Source organism: Gekko japonicus, unplaced genomic scaffold (assembly GCF_001447785.1).
Source record: "Gekko japonicus isolate JY-2015 unplaced genomic scaffold, Gekko_japonicus_V1.1 scaffold1958, whole genome shotgun sequence".
Classification (NCBI taxonomy): Eukaryota; Metazoa; Chordata; class Lepidosauria; order Squamata; family Gekkonidae; genus Gekko; species Gekko japonicus.
In genome coordinates, this window is record NW_015165878.1 from 55,818 (window position 1) to 67,819 (window position 12,002).

Consider the following 12,002-nt stretch of genomic DNA (forward strand, 5'->3'; position numbering starts at 1 on the left):
TACACCTTTGGTTACCCGTAGGAAATTTTGCAAGCTACAATGCAGAGACCGTTTGCTTAAACCATGTATGAGCCTACCTGCATGCAGAAGGGTACGCACCTAACCTTTTGAAGAAGAAGAGAAGAAGAGGTTGGATTGATAACCCCGCCCTTCACTCGGAGTCTCAGAGAGGCTTACAAACTCCTTTCCCTTCCCACAATAGACTCCCTGTGAGGTAGGCAAGGCTGAGGGAGCTCTTTCCAGAACTGTCCTTGAGGGAACAGCTCTGCCGGAACTACGGCTTGCCCAAGGTCATCCAGCAGCTGCAGGTGGTGGCGTGGAGAATCAAACCCGGTTCTCCCAGATTAGAGTCCGCGTACTTCACCACTGTACCAAACTGCCTCTCATTGTCTGCCCAATGAGGACCCTGGCATATTTATAAAAGGGAACAGGATTACAGTCTATCCCATGGCTTATTTCATGTATTCTCTTGCTCTCGTTGTGTTGTTTTCTACTTTTTGTAATCCCATTTTTTCATTGTTTATAGCATATCTTGATACTTCTTGTGCTTTGTTTCTAATTTTTGTATGCGTATTTATATGTCTCCTCTTGATACTCTCCTTTTGATACCCTTCCCTTTGCTTTTTGGCCATTTAAAAAGTGTTGTGCATGTTGAGGGCCCCGTATAAATAAATAATCATTTCAGGAGGAGAAAAAAAGAAACATTTTTATTTGACAGGAGATGACTTTCTCCCCAAAGTCAAAAAGAGTACATTGTCTCCCCCCAAGCACAATCCCATTGATAATCCTTAGGGGGGGGGGGTTGTAAAACACAAAAAAGTATTCCAATTGTAACTTTTTAAAAAAACAACCAGCTATGTTATTTTTTTAACTTCTGCCAACAATCAGCTGACTACGGCCAATTCAAAAGCCTATTCGGTTCCTACTTTGGGGTCACATATTTTTTTTATATAAAAAATGAGGCAACTGTCAAACTCCAGGACACGTCTCTGCCTAAAATTTAAACCAGTTTGGAAGTGCTGAAGTTGGCAGGGGTCCCCCCAGCAAAGCATTGGATTCCTAACTTTCTAAAAGTGCCGGAAATTTTGATAGATAGCACCCACCTCGATGGAGAATTGCAATTCACAAAGCCTATTTGAGTGACTTGGCCGCCAAATAAGTTTGAAACTGGTTTAAATTTGCAGCGTAGACATACCCTCCGACACCAAATTTGATTTTCCAAATGATGGATGAAGGAGCACACTTTTTCAGCTTGGCTTGTATGTATTTCTGTGCAAGCCCCTTGGAAACAGCGGGAGTTTACTCAGAGACGGCATTTTCCATAGCGGCAAGTAGCACTACCATGCCGCTGAATTCCTCTGAGTCTCCTCTGCGGCAATGATTCCGTACGCTACAATATTCAAGACACAAATGCAGAGATTTTTAAAAAACAAACCACTAGTACAAAATAGCACAATCAAATGATCTGATAGTTGGCTTCCCATCCCCTCTTTACTTTGTTATAGCAACTTTAAAAAAAGACAAATTGAACAAAGAAAAAAAGACCCTTCCTTTAGGAGAGGGAGTTTCCAAAGCACACAGCCAAGCAATTCTGTTAAGGCAAATTATATTCCTTCCTGTTTCTTTGAGAACTGAAATCCAGGTTGCTTCCTCTCCGCTAATCAATATCATCCCTGCTGGATACCAAAGCTTGTGTCCAATTTCTGCGATAACGAGCTTGGACTGCCAAACAAAATGATGCCCATCCTCAAATCAAAAACGGCCCAACTGGCCAACAAACAAACAAACGGCAAAATCCCACATTGGTAGTGTTGCCAGTCTCCAGGTGGCAGCTGGAGATCTGGGGTTACAACTGATCTCCAGGTGACGGACATCAGTTCCCCTGGAGAAAAGGGCTGCCTGGGAAGGTGGGACTCTATGGCTTTGTGCCCCATTGAAGTCCCCCCCCTCCCCAAATCCTGCCCTCCTCAGGGTTCACCCCCAAAATCTCCAGGTATTTCTGAACCCCAGAGCTGGCAACTCTGCATACTGGAGTAACCGCAGCTGCAAAGCTATAGGATACTGACTAACAGTTCCATTTTGTGGACAATTATTCCAGTCTAAATCCATTAGCTTCCAGGGGCTTAGGCTGGACTAACTGCAATGGAATTGCACCCTAAACCTCTTACACAAGCATGTCTTCTACACTGGAGCAATGAGTTTAGCCTGGCGTAAGTTCAGAGATAACACTGGCGTGGCTGCTAAGATCACAATCCACTACAAGCTTCTTTGAGAACAGGCCCCATTGAATGCAGCGGGGTGTGTGTGTGTGTCAGGTTTCAAGGACCGGGTTCAGAGCTGCGATGCATGGGTGCAATGTTGGGCAGATATATTTGGGAGTAAGCCTCCCCCGACCCAGTGGCATTCGCTTTGCAATAAAAGTTTGTAAGCTCAGACTGCAGCTAACTCATTCTGTGTTTGTAACTTCTGGGAGGTCTTCTACCGTTGGAGGTTGTGCGTGAACCTCCCGTTTGCTCTCTAAAACATTGGGGACGAGCAAGAACGGATCCAGCGAGTTCGGAGCAAGCCCCGAGAACGGAACTTTGAGAGAACAGGGCGACCTGTGCCTAAGAGCCGTGTGACACTTCTTGAAAGAGACAGATTGAGAAGAAAAAAAAGTGAAAAGGAGAGATCAAAGGCAAAGGAGATGATTTCACTGGATGGAATGAGAAGTCGAGGTGTGTTTGGGGAGGCAGGAAGGGGCTTCGAAAGGGCTTTGCGGGGTGCAAAGGCTTCCCTCCCCCTGGCCTTGGCTTCTCTCTCCGTTTTGATTTTGAAGATCTGTTGTGCTTCTCTTCCCCCCCCCTTCCTGATCCGGGCCTGCGGCGCCAGGAAGCCAGAGCGCGTTCACTCCGCCTGCGCGTCGTAATTCGCACCCCCGGCTTTCTTCAGCTCGCCCTTGATGTAGTCTTCGTCCAGTTCCTTGTGGTCGCTGATCACGAACTCTTTGGCAAAATTCTACAGAAAGCAGAAAAGGGAAACTAACTGAAAGCGATATTAGGAAAGGGGAGGGAGGGGCATCGGGGCGGAGGGGTCAGAGCAGGCCATCGCCAGTCTCGTCTCGTCTGTGGGCAGTTTAGAGAACAGGGAGTGGGCACCGTCACAGAACGGCTGCTGTGGAATACTGGGTCCGATCCCCAAAAGTAGGGATATTAGAATCATAGCGTTGGAAGGGACCTCCAGGGTCATCTAGTCCAACCCCTGCACAATGCAGGAAATTCACAAATACCTCCCCCCCCACCCCCAGGGACCCCAGAAGATGGCAAAAAACAACAACCAGTTGCTTCCTGACCCCAAAGTGGCAATCAACATTTCCCTGGTCATGTAAGAAAGGGCCACAAGAACTAAGCCCTGAGGCAGCCCTTCCTGACCTCCCTCTCATGACCTGCCCGAGTTCACAGAATCAGCATGGCTGTCAGAGGGGCATCTGGCCTCTGCTTGAAAACCTCCAAAGATGGAAAGCCCACCACCTCCTAAGGAAGCCTGTTCCACTGAGGAACTGCTCTAGCTGTCAGGAAGTTCCTCCTAATGTTTAGCTGAAATCTCTTTTGATTCACTTTCAACCCGTTGGTTCTGGTCCGACCTTCTGGGGCGGCAGAAAACAACTCCGCACCATCCTCTCTATGACAGCCGTTCAAGTACTTGAAGATGGTTATCATGTCACCTCTCAGTCATCTCCTCTCCAGGCTAAACATTCCCAGCTCCTTCAACCTTTCCTCATCGGACTTGGTCTCCATACGCCTCACCAGCTTTCTTGCCCTCCTCTGGACATGTTCCAGCTTGTCTATATCCTTCTTAAATGGCGGTGCCCAAAACTGAACACAATACTCTAGAACCAGAGCAAAGTGGTACCATCAGGGCTATTTTTGGGCAGGAACGCACAGGAACGGAGTTCCGGCTGGCTCCCGAGCTGGCCACGCCCAGCAAGAACTCATTAGCATAACAGGCCACACCCAACAGCAGAGACTCATTAGGATTGGCTACATTAGGGGTGTGTGGCCTAACATGCAAAGGAGTTCCTGCTACAAAAAAAGCCCTGGGTTTTGACAACAAACAAGGTAAACAGAATAAGAAGCAAAACGTGGGTGTGGCTGGATGACCACAGTTCTGGTAACATGGGGGTGTGGCCTAATAGGCTAATGAGTCTGCTGCTGGGTGTGGCCTATTATGCTAATGAGTTCCTGCTGGGTTTTTTCTACCAAAAAAGCCCTGGGTACCATCACTTCGCATGATCTGGACACTATCCTTCTGTTGAAACAGATGCTGCAAGTGTCCTCCTGTGTATGAGTATTCCTTCAAAGGTAAAACATCTCCTGGTCTCACTCCAGAGAAACAGAGAAAACTTGAGTCAGGATTGAATGTCTGCTTTGGGGGCGAAGCCAGTGGGCAGCAGGAAACCCACTGGCAGCTGACACTGAGCCCACGAGCACCATGTTGGGGATCACTGGGTGAGAGCTTCAGTCTCTGGAGACTCGTATTCAAATCCTCCATTGACCATGAAGCTCAGTGGGAGGCTTTAAATGAGGGTGTCCGTAACACCTTTAGGGTTGCCAGTTCTGGGCTAGGAAATACCAGGGGATTTGGGGGGTGGAGCCTTGGAAGGGTGGGGTTTGGGGAGGGGAGGGTCATAAAATCCACACATGCCCCAAGCAGCCATTTTCTCCAGGGAAACTGATTTCTATAGAAGAAGAAGAGGTTGGATTTATATCCCGCCCTTCACTACCCGAAGGAGTCTCAGAGCGGCTTACAACCTCCTTTCCCCTCCCCTCCCCTCCCCACAACAGACACCCAGTGAGGTAGGTGGGACTGAGAGAGCTCCTTTGAGGACTGCCCTTGAGAGAACAGCTCTGAGAGAACTTGTGACTGACCCAAGGTCACACCATCAGCTGCATGTGGAGGAGTGGGGAATCAAACCCGGTTCTCCCAGATTAGAGTCCACACTACTAACCACTATACCAAACTGGCTGGAGATCCACTGTCATTCCAGAACCCACCAGAAGGCTGACAACCCTAAACACCTTAAAGACCAGCGCAATTTTATTCTAGTATAAGCTTCTGGGTCTTGTCATTTCCCCTCAAGTGGATGGGTTTTGCTCCTTGGGAGGGGCTGTGGCTCAGTGGTAGAGCCTCTGCTTGGCATGCAGAAGGTTCTAGGTTCAATCCCCAGCTTCTCCAGTTAAAAGATCTGGATCTGGCTGTAGGTGAAAGACCTCTGCCTTAGACCCTGTAGAGCTGCTGCTGCCAGTCTGGGTGGACAATACTGACTTTGATGGACTCAGCGTCCGATTCAGTAGAAGGCAGCTTCATGTGTTTGTGAGTACAGAATTCTGTAAGCAAAACAAACACAGCCTTGTTGACGCATAAGAGGGAAAGTGCCCACTGTCCGTTCCACTCCCAACAAGTTTCTAGTTCTTTTGAAGCTGCAGCCCTAAGACACACATTTCAAAGCCAAGAAACTCTCCGCTTGCCTCTCACCCCCCCGCCCCCCATCCTGTCCTCGGCATTGCCCTAGGAATGAATCACAGCTATTGTGTCTGTGCCGGAGACTCTGGGTCCCACAAACAAGCGTGACCATTTATCGCAGGCCGGGATGCGGCAATAACCTGAATCGCTCGGCAGCACTACAAGAAGCAAAGGCTGAATAACACCCCGGGCAAACCTTGCCTCCGAAAAGTCTGCTTGGCTGCTAGCCTTAGAGGCCTTAGTGACTGGTGCAAGGAATCCAATTTGTTTGTGGGACAAGAATGCAGCCAGGGTTGATAACAGTATCTCCCGTTTAAGGACCTTTCTCTGCTCGAGGCCGCAGAGAGCTGTCGTTGTCGTTCGCAGTAGCCAATCCTGAGCTACCCCAACCTTGGATAAGGTGGCATTCTGTGTCTGAGAATCGAGAAGAGTCAGCAGAAGATGCTAAGTCATTGCTTTTACGCACACGGAATAATGCACTTTCAATCCGCTTTTAGTGCACTTTGTAACTGGATTCTACTGCGTGAAATGGCAAACTCTACTTGCAAGCAATAGCGAAAGTCCAGTGGAAGTCAGTTTAAAGTGCATTATTCAGCATGAATGAAAGTGTGACTTTTCTGGCTACTCTAGAGATATCGGAAGGGAAATGGGAAGTGGACAAGACAGCAGCAGCATTTAGAGAAACTGCTTTTAGGGCACACGAGAGCCTGGACTGAAAATGAAAGTTAAAACTGGCTGCAAAGGTTTTAAAGTCACAGCAGAGCCAATTCCTTTGCCTTCAAAGGCACAGAGCTTTTAAAAGGAACTGTTGTTTTTTTTCTAACCGGTTGGTAAACTTAGGCCCAGCTGGTTCTAATAAGGAAAAAGAATTACAACTTACCAACTTTAGTAACCCCCCATTGCACAAATTTAGAGTCCAGTGGTACCTTTAAGACCAACAAAGTTTTATTCAAGGTAAGAGCTTTTGTGTGCATGCACATTTTTTCAAAAACATTGGAATGGAAGGTAAGGTTCAAACATATAGACAGAGGCTGAGCAGTAAATTAACACGTAACATCAGGGCTTTTTTGGTAGAAAAAGCCCAGCAGAAACTCATTAGCATAATAGGCCACACCCAACAGCAGAAATTCATTTGCTTATTAGGACACACCCTTGAAAGCACAGCTCATTAGAATATTAGGCCACACACCTCATGTTCGCAGAAGTGTGGTCATCCAGACACACCCACCTTTTGCTTCTTACTTTGTTTACTTTGTTGTCAAAACCCAGGGCTTTTTTGTAGCAGGGACTCCTTTGCATGTTAGGCCACACACCCCTAATGTAGCCAGTCCTAATGAGTTTCTGCTGTTGGGTGTGGCCTATTATGCTAATGAGTTCCTGCTGGGTGTGGCCAACTTGGGAGCCAGCCGGAACTCCGTTCCTGTGCGTTCCTGCCCCAAAATAGCCCTGCATAACATGATGAAGATGTTTTAAGATATGCAAAGACAAACTAAATAACAAGCTAAAGTTATAAGGTCAACAGTTGTGAAACTTTGTTGGTCTTAAAGGTGCCACTGGACTTTAAATTTGTTCTACTACTTCAGACCAACACGGCTGACCACCTGGATCTACCCCCATTGCACAATAACATCCAAAAGTCTGCGCTAATGATTCAAGGCATTTGACTTCAAAGGACTTCGACTGTCGACATTTCCAGGCTGAACATTCCAAACAACTTACCTGTACGACTTCTTTAACCAAAGTCTTGTCTGTGCCTGTTTTGGCTCTCTGCAGACCGCTGACACTCTCCCCAATCCAAGTGATCAGGGCAAACTTGACCCGCTTGCTCATGGCGTCCCCAGTGGTAAATCGGACAAAACCAAACAACCGGATATCATCTGGATTGAAAGCAGATTAGAGAATGGGCTGTGAGGCTGAGGGAATGAACTGATTACATTGTTCGCCCCCCCTTGCTCTTCTTCCAGGGGGCTCGTAGTGGAGTCTGCCCCCGTCTGAGTCCACCCACTAGCCAAAATCTCCTTTGGAGACCCTGATCTGTTTGCAGATGCTTTCTGAAGTCAGCAGGGTCTTTTCAGTGGTGGCGCCTTGGCTGTGAAAAGCCCTTCCCACATCCCATTACGTACCTACGTGCCCTCAAGTTGCAATCGACATATGGTGGGTGACCCCAGCAAGGGGCTTTCAGGGCAAGTGAGAAGCAGAGAAGGTTTGCCTCTGAGGACCTTCCTCTGCAGAGCCTTCCTTGGCGGTCTCCCGTCCAAGTACTGCCCCCGCTAAGCGCACCAGACCTGGCAAGATCGGGCTATACCATGCTGCCTTCCGCTCCCTCTTGATCCCATTGCCAGGTAGCAATTGTCACCAGGCCAAAAAGTAAATGTTTTTGCATAAGCTACATTCTGTTGGTGATGGACAGAGCTGTCTGAATGTTACAGAGGGGTGCTTCAGGCAGGAAGTCTTAAGAAGATCAGAATAGCCCTGCTGGATCAGACCACTGGTCCATCTAGTCTAGGGTTGCCAGGCCTGGGTTGGAAAATACCTGGAGATTTTGGGGGTGGGTCCGGGAGAGGGCAGGGTTTGGCGGTGACTTCAGCATGGTACAATGCCATAGAGTCCACCCTTCAAAGCAGCCATTTTCTCCAGGGGAGCTGATCTCTGTCAGCTGGAAATCAGTTGTAAAAACAGGAGATCCCCAGGCCCCACCTGGAGGCTGAGGAGGAGGAGAAGGAGGAATTCCAGAAACAACATCCATGACAAAAATAATGAAAAGATAAGTTGCAAAAACATTTACTGTAGTAATTCTGTAGAAAATTTTCTTGTACTGTCGCTCACACACTAACGAATACTGCGCGATGAAAATAATTCATTTCACAGTATTTGCTTCACCTTGGGTTCTGTTATTAGAGTCAACATGGAATGTTTCCTTCAAGAGCTGATAAGTAGTAATTGATAAGAATTGGGATTGCTACATGCTCAGATAAAGCAAATATTGTGAAACAAATTCTTTTCATCGCGCAGTATTCGTTAGCGTGTGAGCGATAACAGAAGAATTTATGAGGGGTTTATAAGGTTATGCATTTTTGGCTTCTTCCCACCTGGAGGCCGGCAGCCCTAACCTAGTCCAGCATCCCATCTCACACTGTGGCCAAACAGTTCCTCAGGAGGTCCAGCAACAGGGCATAGAAGCTGAGGCCTGTCTGATGTTGCCTCCTCGCACTGGTATTTCATGTTTTTGCTGTTATGGTTACTAATGCTGACAAACACTGTAAAGCATCACTGGAGCAGTTGCTATTAAATTACCTGCTTGGGGTCGTGATCAGAGATATGCACAACCAGTTTTTAATAAGTACAGCCAGATCCAATGTGGGCTGAAATGTTCTGTTTGTTTCATTATTATTTTTTTAAGAGGAGCAGTTTCCCATTTCCTAGCACCCTCGCTTTAATGCCTGATGCGAGACGTACTGGTGCAGGGGGGGGAATGAATACAGAATGTATCTGGTGAAAACCCCTGGTGATGGGTGACAGCCCAAGAGAAAAACTTGAAAAGAAGGGAAATTCGTTGAGAAGACTGGGGAGTTGCAAAAATGGCCCTGTTTCCAGCAGGGGTACGACTTACGAGCGGCAGAAACACCACCATACGCTACCAAGCCTTATAATTCAGCTAGCCATACCTCCCAAAGCTTGGAAGGTGGACTTTAGTAGCCAACAGTTGGTACTTCATAGGTCTGGAGGCAGAGCTTGTTGGGTTAAGGGGAAGGGATAGTAGGACCTCTTTGGGACAGAGAGAAGATCTGAACCTGGGCCTTGCACATCCTGGTCTGATGCCGCAAGTTTGCACAGGCTATTAGAATGGGTGCAGGGGCTTCCCTGTTTCCCGCCATCATAAGATGAGCCCGGCGGGATCAGACCAATGGTCCATCGCGTCCAGCATCCTGTCTTACACAGTGGCCAAGACAAACAAAATTGCTGCAGATGTGCATACAATTAGAAAATAGTTGGCAATAATATAGAACAATAGAATTCTAAGATGTTTTAATACTTGTTTTCAGCAAAGAGCGCCATCGAGATGACGTCGAGATGAGCAGAAACGCGGATTACGAACTTCTCGAGTTCTAGCGTTCGTTTCGATACAGTTCTTTATCAAACAAATCTCAGAATCTCAGTTCTTTAATGCTCTTCATCGGTCTGTCCGATGGAAGTTGAAAATTGTTAGTCCAAAGCTGTTTGGAAAAGTTTCTGGATTTAGGAATTCCTTCTTGTGAAGTATTCGTATGAAGAGCATTAAAGAACTGAGATTCTGAGATTTGTTTGACAAAGAACTGTATCGAAACAAACGCTAGAACTCGAGAAGTTTGTAATCTGCGTTTCTGCTCATCTCGACGTCATCTCGATGGCGCTCTTTGCTGAAAACAAGTATTAAAACATCTTAGAATTCTATTGTTGTTCTATATTATTGCCAACTATTTTCTAATTGTATGCACATCTGCAGCAATTTTGTTTGTCTTTGTGATTATCCATTGCTGTACCCCTTGTGTTACTTTACACAGTGGCCAACCAGTTCCTCTGGAGGACCAACAACAGGGTGGGCAGACGTTGCCTCCTGGCCCTGGGACTCAGAGCTTGACTGCCTCTAAACGTGGAAGTTCCCCTCAGTCACCACGGCTAGTAGCCATTGAGAGATCTCTCCTCCATGAATCTGTCTACTCAGAGGACAATCACGTGCTACAAGTCAGAAAGATTTATTTCTGTTCCTGTCACCTTGGCTATAAAAAGGGCCATGTAAGTGTCTAGAATCCTTCCAGGGCCCTGTTAAAAGGAACTGGCCCCCACTTTCACATAAAGCTTAGGGCTGCCAATGCCAGCTTGGGAAATAGCTGGAGATTTTGGAGGCGGGGCCTGAAGAGGGCGGGGTTTGGGGGGAGGAGAGGAGGAGAAGAAGAGAGTCTAGCGGCTTACAATCCCTTTCCCTTCCCCTCCCTACAACAGACACCCTGTGAGGTAAGTGGGGCTGAGAGAGTTCTGAGAGAACTGTGACTGGCCCAGGGTCACCCAACTGGCTTCCTGTAGAGGAGGAGTGGGGAATCAAACCCAGCTCTCCAGATTAGAGCCCATTGCTCTTTGGACCTCCAGAGGAACTGGTTGGCCACTGTGAGACAGAATGCTGGACTAGATGGACCACTGGTCTGATCCAGCAGGGCTCTTCTCTTCTTGTGTTCTTACGTGCCTCTGTACTGGGAGCAGCTATCAGAGTTTTAAATAAATGTCCAGATGTGTTCTGTCATTTGTATGTCAAGAAAATATTGGAGGAGGAGGAGGAGGCTGGATTTATACCCCGCCCTTCACTACCCAAAGGAGTCTCAGAGCGGCTGACAAACTCCTTTCCCTTCCCTTCCCCTCCCCACAACAGACACCCTGTGAGGTGGGTGGGGCTGAGAGAACTCTGACACAAACTGCTCTTTTTCAAGGACAGCTGTGCCAGAGCTTGTGACTGACCCAAGGTCACATCAGCAGGTGCAAGTGGAGGAGTGGGGAATCAAACCCGGTTCTCCCAGATTAGAGTCTGCACTCTTAACCACTGCGCCAAACTGACTCTCTTCAATGGGACATAACACCACAGAGTCCACTTCCAAAGCAGCCATTTTCTCCAGGGGAACTGAAGAAGAAGAAGAAGAAGACATTGGATTTATACCCCGCCCTTCACTACCCAAAGGAGTCTCAGAGCGGCTTACAAACTCCTTTCCCTTCCCCTCCCCACAACAGACACCCTGTGAGGTGGGTGGGGCTGAGAGAACTCTGACACAAACTGCTCTTTTTCAAGGACAGCTGTGCCAGAGCTTGTGACTGACCCAAGGTCACATCAGCAGGTGCAAGTGGAGGAGTGGGGAATCAAACCCGGTTCTCCCAGATTAGAGTCCACGCACCTAACCACTACACTAAACTGATCTCTGTCGTCTGGAGATCAGCTGTAAATCCCAGGAGATCTCCAGCCACCCCCTGGAGGTTGGCACCCCTAAACTAGACACAGCCAGCCGGGTGGGTTTCCTGACGGCTTCTTGCTCCGACAGCCCTAAAATGAAGCAACTGTGCTCCACCAGCTGTTTCTTTTCGAATGTTCAGATGTGAGCATCCAGTGGCTGAGCTGTTGCTTTTCCCACCTCTGTGCACATCTTTCTTTCCAGACTGCCCCTTGCTCCTTAAGAGAAACCGCCCTCCCCTGCCATCCGGCCTTCTGAAAAACCGACTGTCCTTCCTTCAGGTCTTGCAACTAAGCATGATCGTTTTTTGTTTTCTAAAAAGGCAACTTCCCTTTGAAAGAGGAAACGCGGCCCGGCTCCCCTGCACACACAAGCGCCTTGCCTTGCCAGGAAGCCGAAAATATTGCTGAGGTCTGGAGGAAACAGACAGCTGTTGCACAGATAACCGCCGCCTGACGCCAGAGGCAGATGGGATGCAGTGGACGGGGCACCAGTTGCTGGGACAACAGAGGGGCCTGCTGGGAAGCGGGG

At 48.0% G+C, this 12,002-nt stretch overlaps 1 protein-coding gene across 1 annotated transcript in view; it reads right to left on the reverse strand.

Moving 5' to 3' along the window:
* Positions 1-2,836: 2,836 nt before the first annotated feature.
* The window catches only part of COTL1 (coactosin-like F-actin binding protein 1), a 25,517-nt gene continuing 16,351 nt past the window's right edge, over positions 2,837-12,002 (reverse strand). Inside the window, exons 3-4 of the mRNA XM_015411282.1 lie at positions 7,222-7,379; positions 2,837-2,997 (exon numbers count right to left, since the gene is read on the reverse strand). Of these exons, the coding sequence (XP_015266768.1) occupies positions 2,887-2,997; positions 7,222-7,379 (269 nt within the window). The 3' untranslated portion in view covers positions 2,837-2,886. The remainder of the gene's footprint in view (positions 2,998-7,221; positions 7,380-12,002) is intronic.